At 48.2% G+C, this 23658-nt stretch overlaps 1 protein-coding gene across 1 annotated transcript; it reads left to right on the top strand.

The window, feature by feature from the left end:
• Positions 1-6959: 6959 nt before the first annotated feature.
• LOC115337765 (olfactory receptor 14A16-like) lies at positions 6960-7856 on the top strand. The gene has a single exon (XM_030006170.1). It carries the CDS (start codon positions 6960-6962, stop codon positions 7854-7856), a length of 897 nt encoding a protein of 298 aa, XP_029862030.1.
• The last annotated feature ends 15802 nt before the right edge of the window (positions 7857-23658 follow it).

Here is a 23658-nt window from a genome sequence, read left to right on the forward strand (position 1 = left end):
CCCTGGCTGGGTGCCAGCTGCCCACCAAAGCCACTCTATCACTCCCCCTCCTCAGCTGGACAGGGGAGAGAAAATATAACAAAAGCCTCGTGGGTCAAGATAAGGACAGTTTAACAAAGTGAAAGCAAAGGTCGCGCGCAAAAGCAAAGAAAATCAAATTATATTATTCTCTACTTCCCAATCAGCAGGCAATGTCTAGCCACTTCCTGGGAAGCAGGGCTTCAGTACGTGTAGTGGTTCCTCCAGAAGACGAAAATGCTCCCCTTCCATCTCCCTTTACTTAGCTTTTATAGCTGAGCTAACGTCATATGGTATGGAATATATGTTTGGTTAGTTTAGGTCAGCTGTCCTGGTTATGTCCCCTCCCAAGATCTTGCCCTGCCCCAGCCTGCCGTGGAGGGGGGCAAAAATGTTGGGGAGACAGCCTTGATGCTGTTCCAGCGCTGCTCAGCAGTAGCCAAAACACTGGTGTGTTATCAACACCTTTCTAGCTACCAGTGCAGAGCACAGCACTACGAGGGCTGCTATGGGGAGAATTAACTCCATCTCAGCCAGACCCAATACAAGGCTTCAATTTTTCTGTGGTGAATTAGAGACATTTCAGGAGTGTGGTCAAAGTGCGAAGATGTCAAAGCAAAGAGACTAAGTGAATGAAATGCTTGATTTTGAATAGCCAATTCTGCATTCATCCCAATGTATTTGGGTTACAGGAATGTCTTCAAGTAGAGTCTGCACCACCTACACCCATGTGGCTGGCCTGGCAGAGCCACCCGCAGCAGGGGGAAGCCCCATCTCCCAGGCTGAGGCACGCAGTCAAGATGCAAACGTCTGCAGTGCCCACTTCTTACAGGCCTCCAGGCAGAGCGGGACCAATATTTCATGACCCTCTGAGGCTGAACCATCAATCTCAGTTCCGCCCATCTCTTCATCCATCCATCCATCCATCCCTCCTTCCTCCCTCCATCCTTCCAGATGTCCTGTATGCAATAATATAATAAAAGACACCCACTGATCATCCACCCTCATCCAGAAATCCAGTCCTTTCATCCTGGAAAGCCATGAGGTTGGTCTCTCATGGTCCACCCTGGATAAATCCATGCTGGCCATGCCCAGTCACCCTACATCTTCCCAGAAATATCATCCAGGAGGACATGCTGAGGGACACACTGCTCTGCAATATGAGGTCAAACAACCTTTTCTTCCCCTGGTCATCCTCTGGCCTGTGTTGGAAGAGAGCTGTCAACTTTTTTGGAAGCCATCAAGCACTTGTCCTGATCTCCATGATCTGTCAAAAGTGATGCAGAGTGAGCCTCGCTACAAAATTGGCTTGCTCCCTCTCCAGCCTTGGATGATTCCCCTCTGCTCCCAGGGGCTGTTCAAGGCTGACATTGCTCAAGTAACCTCTGACTTGATCCCCACTTACTGCTGGTTGCTTTCCTCCAGGGTCCTGTTGCCAGTCACAAAGGCCTGGCAGAAGTCACAGCCAAAGAAGTCATTAAGTTCCTCAGCCTTACCTGCTCCTACACTTAGGGAGCTCAGCAGCAGGCCCACATGATCCCTGTCTATTCTTTTACTGTTAATGAACCAGTATCAGCTCATCTTGCTGCCTCTATCCTGCCCTGCATCTCTCAAGACAATGGGACCTTTGGCTTTGGCATCATCCCTACATCCTGGGACAAGGTTTCGACATTCTGTCTGCAGCTTTCCCTGATTCCACCTCCTGCCTGCTGCCTTTTTGCCCTGGAGCTCAGTCAGTTCACACAAGCAGCCTCTGAGATGGTTGCTTCTCTTCAAGGGTATTTGGGGAGATCATTCCTGTGCTTGGAAGAGGCTGTCCTGTAAGGCCTATCAGATTTCCCATGCTCCTTCAGCCTCCACAGCTGCTTCCCATGGCACCACTTGTCTCAGCCTCCTGAGTTTGTCCAAGTCTTCTCCTCTGGAGTCCCAGGTCTGTGCTCTCCTGCTGGCCTTACTCACTGCCCTTTAGTGAGTGATAACCCCTCATTCATGGCCATGACAGCCAAGACTGACACTGAATATCATTGCATCCCTAACCAGCTGTTCCTTGTTGGCCAGGATCAGGTCCAGGTGAGAATCACCCTTGGTGGCCCACCTGGCACCTGGCTGAAGAAGTTGTCCCAATAGCCAACTTCAGGCTGTTGGCACCCTGTTGCTTTGCCTTCCCAGGGAATGCCAGGGCACTTAAAGTTGTTCACCACAGGAACCTGCTCATGAACCTGGAGACTTCCTGGGGTTGCTGACAAAAGACCTTTTCTGTTTCCTCTCCCTGAGCAAGCAGTTTGTAACTGCAAACACCAGGTCACTCCTGCTGACTCCTGCTCTGATCCTAAATGACAAAAGATAACCCAACCTGTTGTCTGTCACATAGAGGACCCCCACAAATCCAAGCTTCCCCTTCATACAGGGGACATAGTCCTCGTCCTCCCTGCTGCTCCCTGGGCAGAGCCTGTAGCCCTCCATTGCAGCACCACAGCTCAGCAAGCTGTCCCACCACGTCTCATTTCATCCAAAACCATCACAGTTCTGTGACAAGCCATGGGTCTCCAGCTCCTCCTGGCAGTGCACATTTGGGCCACGGCATCTCAGCTGTGGCAGCGTAGTGGACCACAGACTTCTCACAGGGAAACCTGAACACTGGTCCTGACTAGAAAAATGTTGAACATCAAGTCCTTAGGGCTGCGCTGCGCTGCACCCTGCTGCGGGTCCAGCACGGCCATCAAACCTGTGTTATGCTGCACAGATCCCTTGGCCACAGGACAACCTCAGCAGCATATTATCACACACGAGCCTGCAGGCAGGTCCCACTCTATACTGGACATATGCCTCCAGCCTGGCCTTGCCTGTATCTAACCGTGCAGCAAAACATTCTCATAAAAACATCATTTCTGTTTGACTGTTGAGACGATGAGTAGAGTTGTTCCTTGTAAGAAAATCCTATAGTAGCTTGGATGACCAAAAGAGGAGACTCTTTTCTATGGATGGGGTCTGCATGCTTTGCTGCATTCAGGTAGAAGGCCCGTTCAATGCTACACCACCTGGGGTTCCCACCATCTAAAGGGGCCTAAGATGATCTGCATGATTCTCTCCTTATAGTGTTAACGATGATGAACATAATTATAGAATGCAGCTCACAGTGTCCGAGTTCCTTTCTTACTGGGGTCATACCAGACCAGCACCTCCTCGAGAACAAAAATCACTCTCTCAGCACCCTTGGATGCAGCCCCTATGGTTCCCATGGACTGGTAAGGGTGTAGTTTGCTTGAGTAACCCCGCGCTTGATCCCCATGCACTGCTGGTTGTTCTCCTCCAGAGTCCTGCCTCACAGCTCAAAGGCCTGGGAGACCTTGCTGGTATTAACCGAGGCTGTGACGTAGAGTACCTCAGATCTATCTAGAGCTACTCTTCCTCATTTCAGCAGTGGTCCTACCTTATCTCTTTTGCTTCTGTAACAGTTCCTGAAGTACCAAAAGTTCATCTTGGTGCCCTTGAAATCCTTTTTGAGCTTCCACTGAGTTTTGATATGGACCATTGCTGCGCTTGGAAGATGATGTCCTTGAAGACAAGGTGTATCCAGGCACACTCTGAAAATTCTTGGTCTTTTCATTGACTGGATCATCAAGGGAGTGAGTAAAAACCCCTGTGTGACTTTGCTTTACGTTCATGCAATGCCTGCAGCTCTTGGGTGGGGAAGGAATAGACCTTGCCTCTCTGATGATATGTGATGATTGATGCCTCTGACTGATGCCTTTAGTGTATGGCAAACAGGCACCAAATCGCACTCTCTGTGATGCCGTCTGGGACATCTGTGACGCACCCACCCTGAATGGGAATTGCTTTCCTGCAGCTCCTGTGAGGTCCCTGCCAGCCTTGGCATCTCGTGTAGCTCTGTGGCCCTGGATTTGGACATGAAACAGAGTACCTGCCCTGAATTCTGTTAGGCAGTGTGGGGACGAACCTGGGACACATGCCATTACAGTCAGTGGAGGTATAGTAAATTCAGCTGATGGAAAAGAGAGAGACCCAGCTCTCGCTATGGTACATGACTGCAGTCGTTCATATGAATACCTGTGTCAAGTGCCATGAAGATAAGGAGTAGGAAAAGGTTCTTTTGGCCTTTAGTTGGGCATAAGCTGCCATGTCACTTGGCCAAAGGAATTTCCCACCAGGCTCATACATGATTCCCAAGATGTTCCCCTGTCTCTATGAACTTCTCCGTTACAGTTTGCTGTTACCTACATGTATCTTGGACCACCTCTGGCCGTTCAAATGTCACCAGGGATTTGCATCTGAACACCTGACTCCTGCTTTTGCTCTCCCTTAATTCAGATGGGAGCTGAGAGATGGAGCTCACATGCAGGTGTCTATTTTGTGCACACCTGAAGAGAGTCAAGAGGAATCCCACCTCCTGTGGCTTTGTGGTGTGCATGGGAGGCAGCTGAGCCTCCTTCCAATGCCATGAGTAGAAAGGCAGGATGATTTGCCTCCATTGTCCCATGGATCCCTTCCCTCAAGCAGGTGGTAAAGGAGATCCCCTGCTGCCTCTCTCTGGGGATCCTGTCTAACAATATGACCAAAAAATGTGGCATGTAGATGTTAACTTTGTCTCTGAGAGGAGAATTTTATTTCAGGAAAGAAGTGTCTCTCCCTAGCTGAGGGAGGCAACATCAGTGATTGCCTCAGCCTGTTTCCCAGCAGGTTCCCCTGGAGCCCCAGGGACACCAGGGGGGAGCCCAGAGGGGGCAGAGAAAGTGCTGCCTTGGGCTGGTCCTCTGCTGCTGAGCTGGGCTGGGCTCCTGGGGTGGAGGGAGCTCCTGGCAAGCAGGCAGCATTTCAGAGAGACAGCTCTGCCCAGGAGCAGCTCCTCTGCAAAGCGCAGCAGGCTGAGGGCACTGCCTGCAGGCACCGAGGGGAGAGGAGTGAGGCAGAGAGAGAGGTTAAAGGCAGTCTGGGGTGGGAGAACAGAAGGAAGAGCTGACTTGGAGAAAAATCTCACAGCCCTTCACAGGGTAAGTCTCTGGCTGCAGGGCAATTCCTGGAATGACCTCCTAAAGCTGGCACATCCCACAGCCTATGGGATCTGTCAGGAGGACTCTCACAGATTGTGCAGTGTAGAGAAAAAGGACGCGCTTGGGAGCAGAGGTTCCCTGCTGCACCCTCAGAGGGACAGGGCATGTCAGCTGCCTTCACCCGGGGATGGCTGCGGAGTGTGAAGCTGGGTGTGCAGCCAGGGGTGCCCAGGGCTGTCCTGCTGAGCAGGGTCCCTGCACCCCAGGGGGCTGTGTGCTGGGGCAGGGACTCTGCCGCTGGTCATGGGTAAGTACTCTGCCTGCCTGGGGAGCTCTAACTGCAGAGTGGGGAGAAGCTGTGGGTGGAAGAAGCAACTCGCAGCAGGGCAGGGTCCTGCAGCTGACAAGAGGGTGCTGCGTGGGTCAGGTCTGCTCACAGCTCCCGATCATCCCCAGGACATCTCTGAGGGCACTTTTCAAGGGCAACGTCAAAGCAGGGATTGCTATAAAAATAAGGACCTTTCCTGAGTTTGTGTTTTCTGTTTCCTACTCTTGGGGAATTTTCAGGAGAAATGGTAAAGGAGCTGTCATGGTTGAACAGCTCACTGAGACTCCTGAGCTGTAACTCCGCAGGATCAGTAAGTCTGACAGCAGCCTCCTGAAGTAGAGCACAGGGACTGAGAACAACTGCCTGGCTGTGCTGGTGCCTGGGAGGTGGCATGCACAGCTGGGTAAGTGTAACTCTTTCCTGAGTGCCCGGCTGCCTCTGCCTTTGCCTCTCTGAGCCAGACCCTCACTCTGTTTTGACTTGTTTCTCCACTAGTCTGTGTTATTGCTGCTATTACCTTGTTTCTGCTGTCAGGCTCTCTGGGGTGGGAGTTAGTTTCAGCTGCAGAGTCACACAATGATCTTGTGGGTCCTCCCATGCAGGCTGTGTCCATGGGAACAAGCTACAGGTTTCCAAGCTGTGGGCTGTGGGCAATGCAGCCTGTGTCATTCCCTAGCAAAGGAGCTGACTCATCCCTTCCTGAGATTACCATCATCAGGGCACTTGGCTATTTTCTTGGGGTGACCTTCCAAGCTCTGAGCTGCCCTCCAGGACGCAGGTCTGTCCCATAGCGTCTTGGTGTTTCTGAATGTCCCATGGAGAAGCACAGAGACACCATGACGTGAGGAAATGCTGTTGGGTTTGTGAAATGAACCATGTGTGTCCTTGGCAAGAGGTGGGGTGCAGAGACATTGAGAAAGGGGAGACACTTGGTGTTGGACAGTGGGTCCTCTCTGCTTTCAGTAGTGCCTGGAGTCTTTCAGGTTAACATGGGGGTGTTTGATTACCCTCCATCTCAGAAAGTTGCAACTCAGGGTAGCTGGCAACAATGACAGAGTGACAGACCCAGCTCCCTTCATCTGCAACTGCGGTGCAGGCAGTACTCTTTCCTCGCAGGATCCCACTTTATTTTCTCTGAGTGCAGCAGAAATGATGAGGGTTTCTGAAATCCAAGAATATTATCAGGTGTGATGGGGGAGAGCTGTAAACCACCACCCCCATCTCTCAAGCAATGCTTTGATTGTGTTTTCGTCGACCTGGGAGTGCAGATGTTGACAAGCAGTTTTACATTAGGAGTAGTGTCATCTGACCAATTCAAACACCAGGATTGACCCCCCTGACAGACACCATTCCCAGAAACCCACTGCTACAGAGCAGGGCTGACTCCTTGGCAGCCAGTAGGCAAATGTCCTGATCCTCACGGCACACTCAGCCAACACCAAACAGAGCTCCAGCAATGGAGCTGAATGAAAATATCATTGCAATAGTAAAGGTGCTGTGAACGTCTAGTATGAGAAATGACTTTGAGTTTGGTCAGAGACTAAGGCCCTAAATTGTCACTGCCCTTGCCTCCCTGTTCTGTGCTCCACACCCAGAGGCAGCAGATGTCCAACAGCAGCTCCATCACACAGTTCCTCCTCCTGGCATTTGCAGACACGCGGGAGCTGCAGCTCTTGCACTTCTGGCTCTTCCTGGGCATCTACCTGGCTGCCCTCCTGGCCAACGGCCTCATCATCACCGCCGTAGCCTGTGACCACCGCCTCCACACACCCATGAACTTCTTCCTCTTCAACCTCTCCCTTCTTGACCTGGGCTCCATCTCCACCACTGTCCCCAAAGCCATGGCCAACTCCCTCTGGGACACCAGGGCCATCTCCTACCCAGGATGTGCTGCACAGGCATTTCTGTTTCTCTTTTTGACCTCAGCAGAGTATTTTCTTCTCACTGTCATGGCCTACGACCGCTACGTTGCCATCTGCAAACCCTTGCACTACGGGACCCTCCTGGGCAGCAGAGCTTGTGTCCACATGGCAGCAGCTGCCTGGGGCAGTGGGTTTCTCAATGCTGTGCTGCACACTGCCAATACATTTTCAGTACCCCTCTGCCAAGGCAATGCTGTGGACCAGTTCTTCTGTGAAATCCCCCAGATCCTCAAGCTCTCCTGCTCAGATGCCTACCTCAGGGAAGTTGGGGTACTTGTGGTTGGTGTCTTTTTAGTCTTTGGTTGTTTTGTTTTCATTGTGCTGTCCTATGGGCAGATCTTCAGGGCTGTGCTGAGGATCCCCTCTGAGCAGGGACAGCACAAAGCCTTTTCCACCTGCCTCCCTCACCTGGCTGTGGTCTCCTTGTTTATAAGTACTGCCATGTTTGCCTACCTGAAGCCCCCCTCCATGTCCTCCCCATCCCTGGACCTGCTGGTGGCAGTTCGGTACTCGGTGGTGCCTCCAGCCGTGAACCCCCTCATCTACAGCATGAGAACCATGAGATCAAGGATGCCCTGAGAAAACTAATCACTTGGTATGCTTTTCAGTAGGAATAAACTGCCTCTGTCCTTCTGCATAGTACTTATATCTCTTTGCAGACCAACCTGTCTTTTGCTGGTCTTTTTAATGGTGATTTTGGGTGTGGTTTTTATTTTCTTCTATTTCACTTTGTTTTACTTATCTGAAAGCTTTCCACAAAGAAATGTCTGTCTTCCTCTGTTTCTAATTCACAGTCGAATCCAGATTTTGTGTCCTGGAGGCTGTGCAAATGAGCTATGCCCTCTGTGTGTTAAACAAAATAAAGGGCCCTGCAGTGACTTGTTCTTCTGAGATCCTTCCTCCAAGACCTTCTCTGCAGCTGCAGGGAGCAGTGCCTGTGTGCAGAGGGGGAAGAAGAAAAGAGTCCAGGCACAGCAAGCAGTGCCAGGGAGCACCAGCGCTTGGTCTTTCCCCAGCTGCTCTCTTCCCACTTGCATGCTTTCCTTCTGAACCCTTTGGTTGGTGGAAGACCTGAGTGCTCTTCAAGCCATGGTTACAGTCCTGCTGTGTGGCAGGCCTGGTGCCCAGGCAGGACAGGCAGGGCACTTGTGTGACAGAGCTGGCCTCCATTGCAGCCATTTCCATCATACAAGGGGATCTCCCCCATGCCTTGTGCCACAGATGCCCCCCAGCCCTGGGGCTCACCCCTCTCCACCCCCGAGGAGCTGGTGTGCCCTTCAGAGGGTCTGGGGCTGTGGGGTGAGTGCCCAGAGCTCTGCCGCACCCTGTGGTGGGCACTGGTGTGGGGCCATGCCAGACTGGGCTGTGCTGGGGAGAGGGCATTGGGACGTGCAGAGAGGTTAAGGGCAGTGTGAAGAGTTTAGGGGGAACTGTGCTGGGCTGGAAAGTGCCCAGGAGAGAAAAATATCAGTGTGTAGCTTGCAGTGTGTGACCATGCAGGGCAAGGACTGACACCGGGGTTTTGTGGTGCAGAGGCAGGGCTTGTGGAAAGCATGGAATACATGCAGGTGCAGGAGAGAGGAGGAGGCCGGTCTGTGCTTTTGGTTGTGTGGACAGACAGGGAAGGTGGCTTGGGGCCTTCATCACCCCAATTGTTGTCCATTTCCAGTACTTGGTGGTCATCCCAGGTTTACGGGTGAGTTTTGCTGTGAGGCCATCTCCACCTTCCTGCTGGGCCTAAGGCTGCTTTGCGGGAACGGACAGCCCTGCCCAGCCTCGCTCTTTCCCCAGACCCTGGCAGACCCTGGAGCAGAGCTTTCTGCAAAGCCCCATGTAGGACAAGGCTGCGGCAGGGCATTGGTCGGGTACTGGGGAAGCTGCAAAAGTAGGAGGGTCATGGCGGAACTATGATTTGAAGGCCACCACTGGGATCACAATGGGGGAACATTTCCCGCCTCGACTCTCCCCTTTCCCATGCTGTGCCTGCAGAGTGGGGCTGTGGGACCGTGTATGGTCAGTGGGGCTGGGCCAGCACAAGGACAGGGCGCTGACAGGGGCCATGAAGCAGCTGCCAGGAGATGCCATCATGAACACTTGTTCTCAGAATTGCATACCAGAGGCTCATCACTGAGAACTCATAGCTATTTTGTCAAGTAACAAGCAAAATTAAAAAGCTTTAGTTCATCATCGAGAATACTAAGGAGCTCCCTTTCAGCGCTTTCCTGTTACTGCTAATAGTGATAGTTCCACTAATTCCAAAAGGTCCTTGAGAGCTTCTGTATTTTCCCCTGGCTCCAAACCTCAGGCTGCTCAGACACGGAAAGTACCACCTCAAGTCTCTGCAAACCAAACCTCTCCCACCTTCTCTCATCCACACTCTTTTATCTCAGGACACTTCTAACCATCATTGCAGCACACTACTTGGTCTCTTTTTTATCTGGGTGAAGTCAGGGTGCTCCCTCGTAAAGCCTTCCTTACAAAAGTCTTTTCTACCTGCTGATCTTGCTTGTATCCCCTCACACAATGTACAGCTCCAACTTCCTTCTGCAGAGCTCTATGGGATGGACAATTTTCCTGTTTCTTTCACGAGAAAAGGTGACAAACAGGAAAAACTCCTTGCCAGGAAGCCGCAGCCTTGGGTGTTGCTCACTTGATTCTTCCTGGCACTTCATTCAGCCTCTGTGTTTCTGTATTAGGTGTTTTTCTGTAGCTACTCTTTCTGCAGAGATCTTAAAAAGACAATGATTTCATAAAAGATGGTCATAAAGGCCCTGTTGTAGACAACTATGTCTGCCATGAGCTCTGGAGGGAGTCAGGAAGATCGTTAATAAGCACCAGGAATATGCAGGAATCTCAAGGCCTCTTCTGTGTTTGCCATGAGCTCTGGAGGGAGTCAGGAAGATAGTTAATAAGCACCAGGAATATGCAGGAATCTCAAGGCCTCTTCTGAAGAGCAAGCAGCTCTGAGCAGCACTCATTGATTGGCCGTGTGTAGGGCTCAGAGAGAGGGTCAAGGGATGTCAATGAGAAACGAGGAGGTGGCTGATGGCTTTAGCAAATCCTGAAACCCTCTCTGAGGCCAGAAATGGAAAGCAGTGGATGTCTGTGGATGGGGAAGAGGAGGAGGTGTGTCCTGGGAAGATGTCAGGAAGGAAGACCCCTCTTCTACAAGTTAGGGATGAAAGGGATTTTTCCATGTTGTGTGGATGCCTAGGAGATGGAGAATGCCTGCTGATTCACGGGTACTGACACCTCAGAGAGGTGCCCGGCAGCACTGATTTTCCTGAAAGGGTATCACAGGACCACAAAACTACAGTAGAGTTGAGGTTTGAAGGGACAGGACTGGACCCAGTATTGACCCCTGCAGTGCACCACTGGTGACCGGCCTCCAGGGAGACCTCGTGCCACTGATCACCATTCTGTGGGCCGGCCTTTCAGCCAGTTTTCAATGCACCTCACTGTCTGTTCATCCAGCCTGTGCTTCAGCAGCTTCTCTATGAGGATTTTATGGGAGACAGTGTCAAAAGCCTTACTCATCTACCAAGGCAGCCATTGCATTGGAGAGGTTTATCAGGTTATCAGATAGGAATGGCATTTCCTTTCATGAGCTGTGCTCTGGCCTTCTGTGGTGTATCATTTAGGGTCTGGCACTTGGAGGGCCATGATGTTATGCCATTGTATAGCCCATAAAGATTTGGCCACCTCAAAAAAGTGATGATAGTTGGGAAGTGCTACCAGTTTTGGACATTGCTTGATAGCAAAGAAATAATAGTGGGCTCTGTCCAACCTCTCCAACCTCCATTGCTCTCAGCTTTGTTTAGATATGAAATGCAGATGTCAAACGCTTTAATATAAACTTGTCCTGAGAACAGTTTTGCCATTCAACGTGTTCACAGGAAATGCATTTTAGAAATGACTGTATAAATCTAGATTTACGTAGAGGGAGAGAAAGGGGAAGCAGCTTGCTGTTCCATATCAATGACCAATAGAGAAAGCAATCATGAGGATTTATAGAAAACCCTCAAAACTCTGGAAATGAAGACTTCTTACACACTTATTACACAGTGCTCTTTTCTGCATATGTTTCAACGTATATCTATCATCTCCACTCACGGGTTGATGCAGTTGCCCACACGGGGGTGGCCACTGCCTCCAGGATACCCTGAGGTAGCTGAAGACCTCATGTGGGACATACAAGTGTGATGCACACCGATGGCAGAACTTTTGGAGCATGAGCTGGTGGACAGACAGGGTGCATCAAAGCCTCTTGGCTGAGACAAGTGATTTCTCTCCCTTGACTAGCAAGGGAAGCCTGGGCAATTGCACCCAAGGTGTCTAGTGTTAGAGGTGATTGCTCTCATCCCTGTCTTCACCTACAAGGGAGTCACCTGTAGAAATTTACCATGCAGCAAATGAAAAACAACAAGTGTGTCTAGATGATGCAGAGTCTGCTTGAAGATGTGCCTGCAACTCAGATATGTTGGGGTTAGTGCAGATTTGGCTATTCAGAAGGGAGCATTTCCTTCCCTTTGTCTCTTTGCTTCCCTCTGTGAGTCGAGGGAGCTTGTGACTTCAGTGTGTGACACGCTGTCTGCAAAAGAGTGAGTATGGACAAATAAACAAACAAAATCCAGGACAGGGAACATTTTGGGAGATCATGGGATCTCTGACTGAACACAAAACGTGTTTTTTCTTGGTCTAAGGTTATCCTCTGTAGGAAGCAGGTTCAGTGGATGTAATGTGGATTAATACCTAGCGGAGGAAGGAATTGTTCTTCATATTTTTTACTGAAACTATGCCTGCTTGTTTTTGCTTGTTGGCAATTAAGAAACACCCTTCTGTGTCTGTGTGCCTCTCACTCTCCAAGAAAAACAGGTGGGAATTGGTGCCAACAGGCTGAAACATGCAGCTACAAGCCTTCAGTGGCGAAAGCTCAGATTGGAACAGGCTGCTCCAAGTCCCGGTGGCTGATGAAGAGACATGGTAGGTTGGGGGTAGGGATGAAGACTGACCATCGTTTGTGGAACATGAAGGCTCTGGATTTTCACATCTATCCAGACTGACATTAGGAGATGCACAGGATCAATATCAGTTAGAGATTGCTGACATCAATTCATGTATAAGAAGAAAAATAACGTGGAGAAAAGAAACCCTTTCTTTTTGTGCTGTTAGGTGTTCATATCATTCCATGTTGATTACACACCTGAAACTGCTCTAATTAACCACATCAGAATTGAAGACTTAAAGGAAAATGATGCACAGTGACTGGACTGTTAGGGGTTTTGTTTGCATGTTATGAGCCCTCTGGTGCTGACTTCCTTAACTGCAGATCCTTAAAGGACTGAAAAGCCCCTAGAAACTTCAAAGTCAGCAGCAAGCCTCCAAGTTTCCGAGCGTGTTAGTGGGCTCCAGTGAGGGCCATCCCTGAAAAGGCCATGGAGGTAATGACCAGAAAAGGGACCGTCCCTGGGGGCTGGTGAAGGAGGAAATCAGATGCACTGTTTAGAGGTGGAAAATCATGCGTGGAATTTGGCTGTGAAAACACTTGATGTGTTTCACCAAGCAGGACAGCAAAGCCCTGACCCCCATCCTCTGGGAAAGGGGTCCCATTACCTCACGGGATACTTGTTGCTCTTCTGGGGAGCAGTGGGATGTGGGGGTGTGCAATGCCAAGTGCAGGACACGATCGACAGAGGGTGGGTGAGGAGGCAACAATGCCCTGGGGCTGTAAGGACCTGGTATCTTCTCATGGGCCTCAGTGGAAGAGACAGCAGCCAGGGTGGAGAGGATAAGGATCTTAGTTGTGTTGGCTGGTGGTGATCTCACCTGCTGCAATGCCCTCAGTCATCCCCATTGCAGGCTGTCCTACACTGTCCTATGCCTGTGCTGGTTTCCCGGCGGACATTAGCTATGTCCCCATTTCCCCACCACACTTGGACCCTGGGATCTCCCAAGGCATACTGATGCCCTCCTGTACTTACTGGATGTTGTTTTAAACACAAAGCTGTGGTTAAGCAAGGATTGGCATTTGAGTATCCTCATGTTGGAAATGTATTTCTGTATATGTGCACTAACTCCCTTGTTTCAGCCCATTGACTCTTGTCCTTGTGTCTTCTGCCATGGACACGAGCCTGACTCTGTCTTCCTGGGAACACTGCAATGCTGCTGCATATTTCACCCAAGATCTTCCTTTCTCCAGGCTGGACAAGCCCAGTTCCCTCAGCCTCTCCTCACAGGTAGAGTCTTCCTGCCTCAGACCATTAGGGGGGCCCTTTGCTAAATGGCTCCAGCTTGCTAACATCTTTCCTGTACTGGGATCTGAAATCTGGTCACAGTGTTCTGTAGAATCTCTTCCCCCAACCACCTGGCTGTGCTCCTGTTCGTATAGCCCAGGGTGCTCCTGTCCTCCCTTGCTTCCAAGGCACACGGCTGCGTCCTGTCCATCTCACTGTCCACCAAGAACTTTCCAAAAGGCCTCCTTCCAGCCAGGCAGTCCCCCGCCTGTGTTGTTGCCAGGGTTACTCCCCTGCAGGGGCAGAAACTGGCATCAGTCCTTGAAGGATTTCCTGACTTTCCTGCCAGTGCATGCTCTCCTCTTCCTTGAAGCCTTTCCCTGAGCACAGGACCTGGAGACCATTTCAGTAAAGACTCAGGCACAGCAGGCATTCATTCCTTCAGGACGCTGCAGGTAATGAAAGAGAAGGACGTGCTTAATGGAGTTGCCTACCAAGGTGGGAAATGCCACAGTAACCATCTGTAAGAGTCGGTCAGAAAATCAGCATTGTCTCAACATTGTCATCAGGAACATGAACAGTACATTACCTGACAACGGCCTGTTTGGAGCGCAGCGGCCAATCCCAAGGACAGAATGTGCGGTACAAGGCTCCTGGAGGGTACCTGGCTAGAGCCGCTAGAGATAACCGCATAGCTACTGTCAAAAAGGATGGATTGCACCTGTTGCCATAACATCGATGAAGAAATCATGAACTCTAGACGAACTTTGCTTCATTATAATACCAAAACACACCTCCTGGTCGAAGGCTACCCGCCTCCAAGACTTACCACGCCTCAGACACTGACCCTGCGCCTGCGTGATAGCCTTGCTCGAGAAGGGCGGAGATATGATAATTGTATTCTGAGAAGGGCGGAGACTCCTGAGGCAGAGGTGGAGCAAGGTGTGTTACTAAGCATAAAAGATGACTTCTGAACAATGGGAATTTGAAGCTTCCCCACCAAGGACCACGACGATCGACGACGCAGCATTAGCTGGACCCGGGACCGTTAGGACGTCTTGAGATCAGCGGTGGTAGCTATAACCTCTTTTCCTCCTCTCTCTAAACTTAACTTTACTTTCTCCTTTCTCTCACCCATCTCTAAGTATCGCGTGCCTCTTCACAGGCAATACAATAAAGTTTTACTGTGTGATTACTGCTATCCCCTTTGGTGTTGGTCACCTTAATTTTGCACTTTCGAGATCGTAGCAAACGAACCATCACGAGTCCACCGAGTGGACCGTGACATTAAACTGGCGTCACGCACAGGATCCTGAGAGACAGAGGGGTGCAGGTTTTGTGTGGTTTGTAACAGGGGAAGAACGTTTCGTTCCAGCCGCACCTGGCCCTACACCTTAAAGGGTGAGAGGTGTCCAGAAAGCAAGGGGGGCGATTCGGGATTTCCGCACACCGCACACACCTCAGTGTATTTCACCCCAAACTCGAATTGAGGGCTCTGTCTATCAGGATCAAGTGAAGGATCTCTTAGTGCAAAAAGGGGAACTGTCCTCATTAGATGAGGTTGACTACTCAGGGAAGTTGAAGGGACAAGCAGAGAAAGTCTGCACTTGTGAGCAACTAAGTTTTGACTCCCCGAAGTGAGATTTTGGTCCCTTCAGCCACTCGGGGAAGAGGAGGGCGACGCAGCAGTTGTTGCGTGTGTAGTGTAACTAAGTTTGACCTCCCCGAAGTGAGTTTGGCCCTTTGCAACAAAAATGACTGAAAAGAATGGTTATCAAAACTCTCCATCAGTAAAAAATCTTGGCTCATTTTATGCACTCTTGGCAAAGTATGGAGCTCGACCCTCCCCGCCTGGGGAAGAGTGGGCTCGAGACAATTGGGCAAATTTACAGAGTGTAACAGACCGAGTGATTTCTATACAGAATGAGGCTAGATCACGGTCAGGCAAAGGCAAAGCGAATAATCTGTGCAGTTCTTGGAGCCAGCCTGGTCGCAGCAATTGAAGACCGCTATAAGCGGCGTAGCCAGGAAAAACAAATCATAGAATCCCTTGAAAGTTTGGTACAACTTTTGCAGAAAACAACCTCCAACCTGGAAGAGCAGTTAGCAGAGAAAGAAAGAGTAATTTGCTTGTACAAACAGCAAGCAGAGGAAAAGGAGGAAGAAAATCGCTGTCTAAAAGATGCCTTGAAAGAAGAACTTTCAAAGTCTGTTGAATCATTGAATGAGATAGAAATGAAAATGGAAAAGATAGGTATTCGGCAAATAAGTCAGGTATACCCCCAAAAGGAGCTAGAGGAAGCAAGGAAACACTTCAGGGAAAACCCCCAAGTGAGGCCTTTGATTAAAGCAGAATATACTTATATAAATGATGAGGATAATGACCCACATACTACAACTAAAGAGATACCATACACTCCCACTGAATTGGCCAAAATGAAAAGAGAATATGGGCGCCTTCCCAAAGAATCCGAAACAGAGTATGTGTGGCGTGTATCTTTAACTGGAGGGGACCAAATTCAGTTAAGTGAAAGGGAAGCTAGTGGTTACTGGGGCCACGGCGTCTTTTTAACAACAGGGGATAAACGTGCCCCATGGTCCCTAACCCAGCGGGCTGCCTATTGGGCCGGAGGGCTGAACCCCTTGGACAGGGGGGATCCCCTAGCAATCACAGGCACAGTTGATCAATTGCTAGAAAGTGTGCACAAAACAGCTTGCCTGCAAATGATACATGAAAGGAAGTTAGTTCCCGGATGTGAATCCCCAATGATGTTGTTGGTGAATCCTGAAATCATGACTCCTTTAATAAGGGGACTCCCAGAATCACTCAAATCTACCGGGATTGTTCTCCAAAGGACCATAGCGTCTTTAGACCCTGTAGAAAAGTTGGAGAGCTTTATTAAAGGCAAAAGAGATGAAAGTAATGTTGGCACGGACTCACCCTTTAATCATAGCTCGGCTTCTTCCCACTCAAAACATAAAAGGATGTGGACGTGGGGAGATGTAGCCCAGGAATTGATAGATTATAGCAGAAAATACGGTCCTGTGAGAACTTTGGAGGAGAAACCTAAAGGAATCCGTCAAGTAGGAGCTAAAGATCTACCCCTATCTGTTAGTAAAACTGTAACCGCTCTCACTGACTCCGCCAGTGCTGCTGACTACTCCTACTCTAACACTGGGGGAGGAGGAAGACAGCCCCTGACTCGACAGCAATGGTGGGCTTTGGGAATTAAAAAGGGAGTTACCAGAGATGTAATGGATGGTTTACCCCTTAATAAACTGAGTAAACTGATATCAAAGTGGTATGGTCCGAAACAACACCCACAGCACTTAGGGTCAAATAGAGAAATCTCTCCTGTCATGCCCACAGCCGCCCCCGCGGAGAGCACGGGCAATGGGGAAAGTCAGCAGGGAAACTAGAACCTCCGTTCCTTAGCAGTGGGCGGGGGAACGGAGGATGGATTTATATCCGACAGCTCACTAAAACTAACAGAGGAGATTTATTGATTACAGCTATTGTAGGTCCTAAGCGTGCACCCGTAACCTTTTTAATTGACACTGGTGCACAGATCTCTGCCCTGACTGAGGAAGATGCACAGAGGTGTGGGGTGATTCCCTCTAAGCGAAATATTTGTGTCTTGAATGCTCTAGGGTCAACAGAAGTTATGAACGTTGTTCCGGTAAAGCTGATGCTGCCGGGAGAGGAAGGCACAATCACTATTAACATGGTGGTTGGGAACATTCCGACTAACCTGTTAGGTATAGATGCCCTTAAAGGAAGGGGGTGGGAGGATTCAGAAGGATTGTTGTGGACTTTTGGGACACCGCAGCCGAACATCAGGCTACTTCAAACTGCACCCCCTCTGCCATTTAGCAAAGTAACTAGTGTTAAACAATATCCCCTCCCCCTGGGAGCAAAGGAAGGTATCAAACCAGTCATGCAGGAGATGCGGGGAACAAGGAGTGGTGATAAATACCCATTCTCCTTTCAACTCGCCGGTATGGCCGGTGAAAAAACCTAATGGGAAGTGGAGGCTCACAGTAGATTTTCGAAGGCTGAATGCTAACACAGGGCCTCTGACTGCCGCAGTCCCTAATATGGCTGAACTGGTAATAACAATTCAGGAAAAAGCTCATCCGATCATGGCAACCATAGATGTTAAAGATATGTTTTTCATGATACCTTTGCGACCAGAAGACAGAGATCGTTTTGCTTTTACTTGGGAGGGACAACAATTTACCTTTACCCGGCTGCCTCAGGGATACAAACATTCCCCTACACTAGCTCACCACGCTTTGGCCCAAGAACTGGAGAAAATACCAAAAGCCGACGGCATAGCTGTCTACCAGTATATTGATGATATTCTCGTGGGTGGAGATGAAGAAAAGGAGGTGGGGGCAACCCAACAGAACATAATTTCTCATTTGGAGAACTTGGGTTTGCAAATTCCCCCAGAAAAGATCCAAAAACCCTCACAAGAAGTAAAGTTTTTGGGAATTTGGTGGAAAGGGGGAATGACATGTATCCCACCAGACACCCTCACTTCTCTAGATCAGATTAAAATGCCTGAATCAAAAAAGGATTTGCAGCATGCTTTAGGGTTATTGGTATTCTGGAGAAAACATATCCCAGACTTTTCTATCATTGCCAGACCTCTTTATGATTTGCTGAGAAAACGGGCCAAATGGGAATGGACTGCTTCTCAGGAAGAAGCAATGCAATTGTTAATTTTTGAAGCAACAGCTCATCAGGCTCTTGGCCCTATCCACCCTACAGACCCTTTTCAGGTAGAATGGGGGTTTGCCACAACAGGATTGTCAGTACACATTTGGCAACGTGGTCCTGAGGGTCCAACCCGCCCTGTAGGATTTTACTCCCGTGGCTTTAAGGATGCTGAGAAGAGATATACTGCATGGGAGAAAGGTTTGTTTGTGGTTAGCATGGCTCTCATAGAAGTGGAGAAAATTACACGTCAGCAACCAATTGTGCTAAGAGGCCCGTTCAAAGTTATAAAAGCAGTCACTAACGGGACTCCCCCTCCTGACGGGGTGGCCCAGAGAGCCTCGGTACGAAAGTGGTATGCCCAGATTGAACACTATTGTAACCTTTTCTCAGTGACTGAAGGAGCTTTAAAAAACTTAGCTATCCAAGAAACAGAAAGCCGGGATGGCAGCCAAGACAAACCTATCTCAGTTATTCAGGTAGCCCCTCCTTTCTCCCACGATCAGTCAGTGAATGCTTGGTTTACCGACGCTTCGGCAAAGCGAGAAGGAAAAGTGTGGAAATACCGGGCAGTAGCCCTCCACACTACTACTAAAGAACAGATAATAACAGAGGGAGAAGGGAGTGCCCAGGTAGGAGAATTAATTGCAGTATGGAGCGTTTTCAAGCATGAAGCACAAACAGCTTCCCCTGTCCATATATATACTGATTCCTATGCAGTGTTTAAAGGATGTACTGAATGGCTCCCTTTCTGGGAGCAAAATGAATGGGAGGTTAACAGAATTTCAGTGTGGCAGAAGGACAAGTGGCAAGAAATCCTGAGCATTGCAAGACAAGGGAACTTTGCTGTGGGATGGGTAGCTTCTCATCAAGTAGATGGGGGCTCGGCAGGAGAATGGAACAACAAAGCTGATGAATTAGCAAGACTAGCTCCTGTACAAAAGGACCAGATCACAGAAGATTGGGATCGTTTGCTAGAATGGTTACATATAAAATGTAAACATACAGGAGCTAAAGACTTGTATCGTGAAGCCCTTGCCCGGGGCTGGCCTGTCACTAGGGAAATGTGTAAAACCTGCATATCAGCCTGTGAACAGTGCCGTACACGGCTCGAAAGACACCCCTTAGAGGATGACCCTCTGCATTTAAGAGAGGGTAAAGGCTTGTGGGATGCTTGGCAGGTAGATTATATCGGCCCCTTTAAGAAATCAGGAGGAAAACGCTTTGTGCTGGTAGGAGTGGAGATAACATCAGGGCTAGTCCAAGCCGAAGCTTTGAACAAAGCTACGGGAGAAAAAACTGTGAAAGCACTGCGTGAATGGTTTGGAATTTTTCCAAAACCACAAGAAATACAATCTGACAATGGCTCCCACTTCACCGCCAAAATCGTACAGGATTGGGCACGAAGCGAAGGGATTAAATGGGTCTTCCACACTCCATACTATCCACAGGCCAATGGGATTGTAGAAAGAACAAATGGTCTCTTAAAACGACTTTTGAAACCACAAGAGGGAAATTGGGATACCCGCCTATGGGAAGCTGTCAAAGGTGTAAATGACAGATGGGGGGTAAATGGATGCCCCAAAATTACTGCCTTTTGCCCGAAGGCTCCCTCTCTACTTCCCTCATTAAAGGGACCAGATGATTCTAAGAATCCAGCACATTTCCCTGGACAACCTGTCCTAGTAGAACTTCCCACTGTAGGAAGTGTGCCACTGGTATTAAAAACCCCACTGACTGTATACTCATGGGTAGCATCCGATGCCCTAGGGAAGGAGCATCAGATAAATACTCGCTGGATAATTCCATCATTTTAATTTTCTGTATAGTATTAATCTCTTTTGCCTCAGAGAGGCAAGTTTTGTTTCTTTTTGTTTTGCAGAAGAACTCCGAGGGACGCCAAGAACAGCATGAATTATGAATCACTTAACTAGATTGATAGTACTCTTTTGTATTTTACCACTAATCTGTAGCCAAAAGAATACAGAATGGCCATGGTCCCAAGCTATTGTCCAGTATACTTGGAGTATGGGACAGTATCCCAAAGACCGTTTCCCAAACTTAGCCACTGTAGTAATGCATGATTCTGAAGTATACCACCCACTTGAGTGGGGGGAATGGGACAAAAAAGACTGGGTCCGTGTCCTGACTGGAATGACTGGAGAAAAAATCCAAGTGGGATGTAGAAAGGTGGAAGGATCTCTTTATGAGAAAGCCTCCTCAATTACCATCTCTGGAAATCTATTGGACCCTAGTTCTAACATCACTGCGAAACTCTGTCCTACAATAGAATGGGGATGTAACAAACAGGATTTCTCATTACATGTTGCCGTCAAAAGAATGTCGGTAACTACCCCCTAGACCCAAGTACCAATAATGTTGAAATCACCAAATCCTGTCTTAAGGAACAAGGAGATTGTTGGTATAATTTCACTTTGACCAAGCCAGTTTATGTGGTGTGCAATTGGCGATCTAATCCACCAACCGGAGAGCTATCAGGCCTAACATTTAAATTCAAAATGAATGTTGTAACTAGGATGCTTGTTGCAGTAGTCACGCACGATGGCATAGATACCCTCTTTATGCTAACTGACAAAGATGAAGTTATACCCTCTTTTACAGTGGTACAAGGAAATAACATCACAATAAGATGCAGACTGATCACTGAATCTCACATTGAATCCACAAACAGTTATGGAATTGGACCTCATGGCCCTATTTTGTCGTGTAAAAATCAAAACCTAGACTGTTGGTTAAACTTGACAGCTGTACAATACTCTTATAAAGTTATGTGTGGTAAAAATAACACTAAATACTGGGGAGGATTTAAAATAGATGTTGTAATACCTACTACCCAACCAATTGTTGTGCTTAGCCCAAAAATTTTTGAAATTGGACCGTATGTGATCAGAAATACGGGCCTACAACAAATGTTGTTTAACCCGGCGTGGTCTCTCAAACGAGTTGAATTGTCTATGCAGAACAATGTTTCAGACATTCAGCCAGCTTGCTCACCTTTCCTAAAGACTTCTTACGAGGGATGGACAACCTGGCTGCAAAACGAACTCTTCCCATGAGAAGAACACAGAGAGACCTAACCGGTGTTTTGGGTACAGGATTGGGAGTTTTAAATAGCATCGATTCAGAAGTAATAATGAACAAGTTGGCTACCTCAATTAGTGATTTGGCTAAATTACAACAGCCTTTGCGGTCTTCTTTATTGGCTTTGGGGACTAACCAGTGGCTGTTGTCAAATATATTACCAAAATGGGAAAAGGTAAATGTAAGGGACCACGAATTGATTACTGATGCACTTGGGGTGATCCAGAATAACGTCTCTTTGGCTCTCAGTTGTATCCAGGCTCAAATATGGATGCAGTCGGTAGCCGCCTCAATTATAAGAGAAGGGGAAGAAGGCACTCTCCCCACTGAAATTCGGAAAATAATTTGGGACAGTGCCACTGATTTTGAGAAGGAACTCCAATCCTGGTGGAACCTGGTAAACTTTACTTATGATCCCGTTACAAACATAGCTACAACTTTTGTGCTTACTATATATAATGCTACCATATACCCAATTTATCCCGTTATTGCATTAGGGTTGAACCACAACGGAACTATACTCTATCCTTTTGAGCATAGAGTATGGGCCCGAAAGGTGAATGAAAAATGGCAAACTGTTAATTTGGAATTTTGTATTGTACGAGAACAACAAGGATTTGTTTGTGAAGGCAATGCAATTGAGGCACAAGATATTTGTTTGGATACTGAACAAAATATTTGCCACTTTGAGATTCATCCTAATGAAAACCCTGAAACAGTACTCATATACATCGGCAAAGGCTGTGTATGTTTGAGGACTGTTTGTGATTTTCTATCTGTAGATAAGGTAGTTGTGGAGACTAAAAATCATTCAAATTTTTGTGCTTGTAATTTCACTAAGATTGTTGGATGTGACTTTTCCTATTCGGACCCCGGTCACATCTCACCAACTTTTGCAATCTAACTATATGTTGATTCATGAATTGTTGCCTATACCCATTGGAATGAATCTCACTTTGGTAAAACAGTTATTACAACACAAGGATTTGGTTGAGATTTTGGAGAAAATTAGGGAAAACAGACAGAAAACCTTAATAACTGTTCATCACAATGTGAAAGAAATACACCGAGTTTTAGAAAGAGTGCAAAAGGATGCAGAACATAGATGGTGGGACACACTTTTCGGATGGTCGCCTACTGCTACAGGCATCCTGAACAAGTTGTGTCACCCCATTGTGGTTCTTTTGACATTGGTTTTGATCAGTTTGGCTTTGTCTGCAGTATTGTATGTCATAGCCTGGAGAATGATGAATCGGTTAACGCGTTTGATGTCTGTACTGAACACATATAATATGCTTGATGTTCCATCCAATGTGGATATTCCCAAATCAATTGATGTTTTGAAACCTCATTGATTTTCTTTTTTTTTATATATATAAACAATTTTGATTGTAATTGATACAAATTGTAGTTGCCTTTCTATCTTCTCTCCTTTTCTCTCTCTCTGTCTTTTCTTTTCCTTTTCTTCTTCCTCTTCTTTATCATGTTACCACTAAGCAGTCCTGACGTCCTGACGACCATGTTGAGCCACGGGGTGGTGTAAGAGTCGGTCAGAAAATCAGCATTGTCTCAACATTGTCATCAGGAACATGAACAGTACATTACCTGACAACGGCCTGTTTGGAGCGCAGCGGCCAATCCCAAGGACAGAATGTGCGGTACAAGGCTCCTGGAAGGTACCTGGCTAGAACCGCTAGAGATAACCGCATAGCTACTGTCAAAAAGGATGGATTGCACCTGTTGCCATAACATCGATGAAGAAATCATGAACTCTAGACGAACTTTGCTTCATTATAATACCAAAACACACCTCCTGGTCGAAGGCTACCCGCCTCCAAGACTTACCACGCCTCAGACACTGACCCTGCGCCTGCGTGATAGCCTCGCTCGAGAAGGGCGGAGATATGATAATTGTATTCTGAGAAGGGCGGAGACTCCTGAGGCAGAGGTGGAGCAAGGTGTGTTACTAAGCATAAAAGATGACTTCTGAACAATGGGAATTTGGAGCTTCCCCACCAAGGACCACGACGATCGACGACGCAGCATTAGCTGGACCCGGGACCGTTAGGACGTCTTGAGATCAGCGGTGGTAGCTATAACCTCTTTTCCTCCTCTCTCTAAACTTAACTTTACTTTTCTCCTTTCTCTCACCCATCTCTAACTATCGCGTGCCTCTTCACAGGCAATACAATAAAGTTTTACTGTGTGATTACTGCTATCCCCTTTGGTGTTGGTCACCTTAATTTTGCACTTTCGAGATCGTAGCAAACGAACCATCACGAGTCCACCGAGTGGACCGTGACACCATCTCAAAAACACCAAA

This window comes from Aquila chrysaetos (assembly GCF_900496995.4).
Source record: "Aquila chrysaetos chrysaetos chromosome W unlocalized genomic scaffold, bAquChr1.4 W_unloc_6, whole genome shotgun sequence".
NCBI classification, from domain to species: domain Eukaryota; kingdom Metazoa; phylum Chordata; class Aves; order Accipitriformes; family Accipitridae; genus Aquila; species Aquila chrysaetos.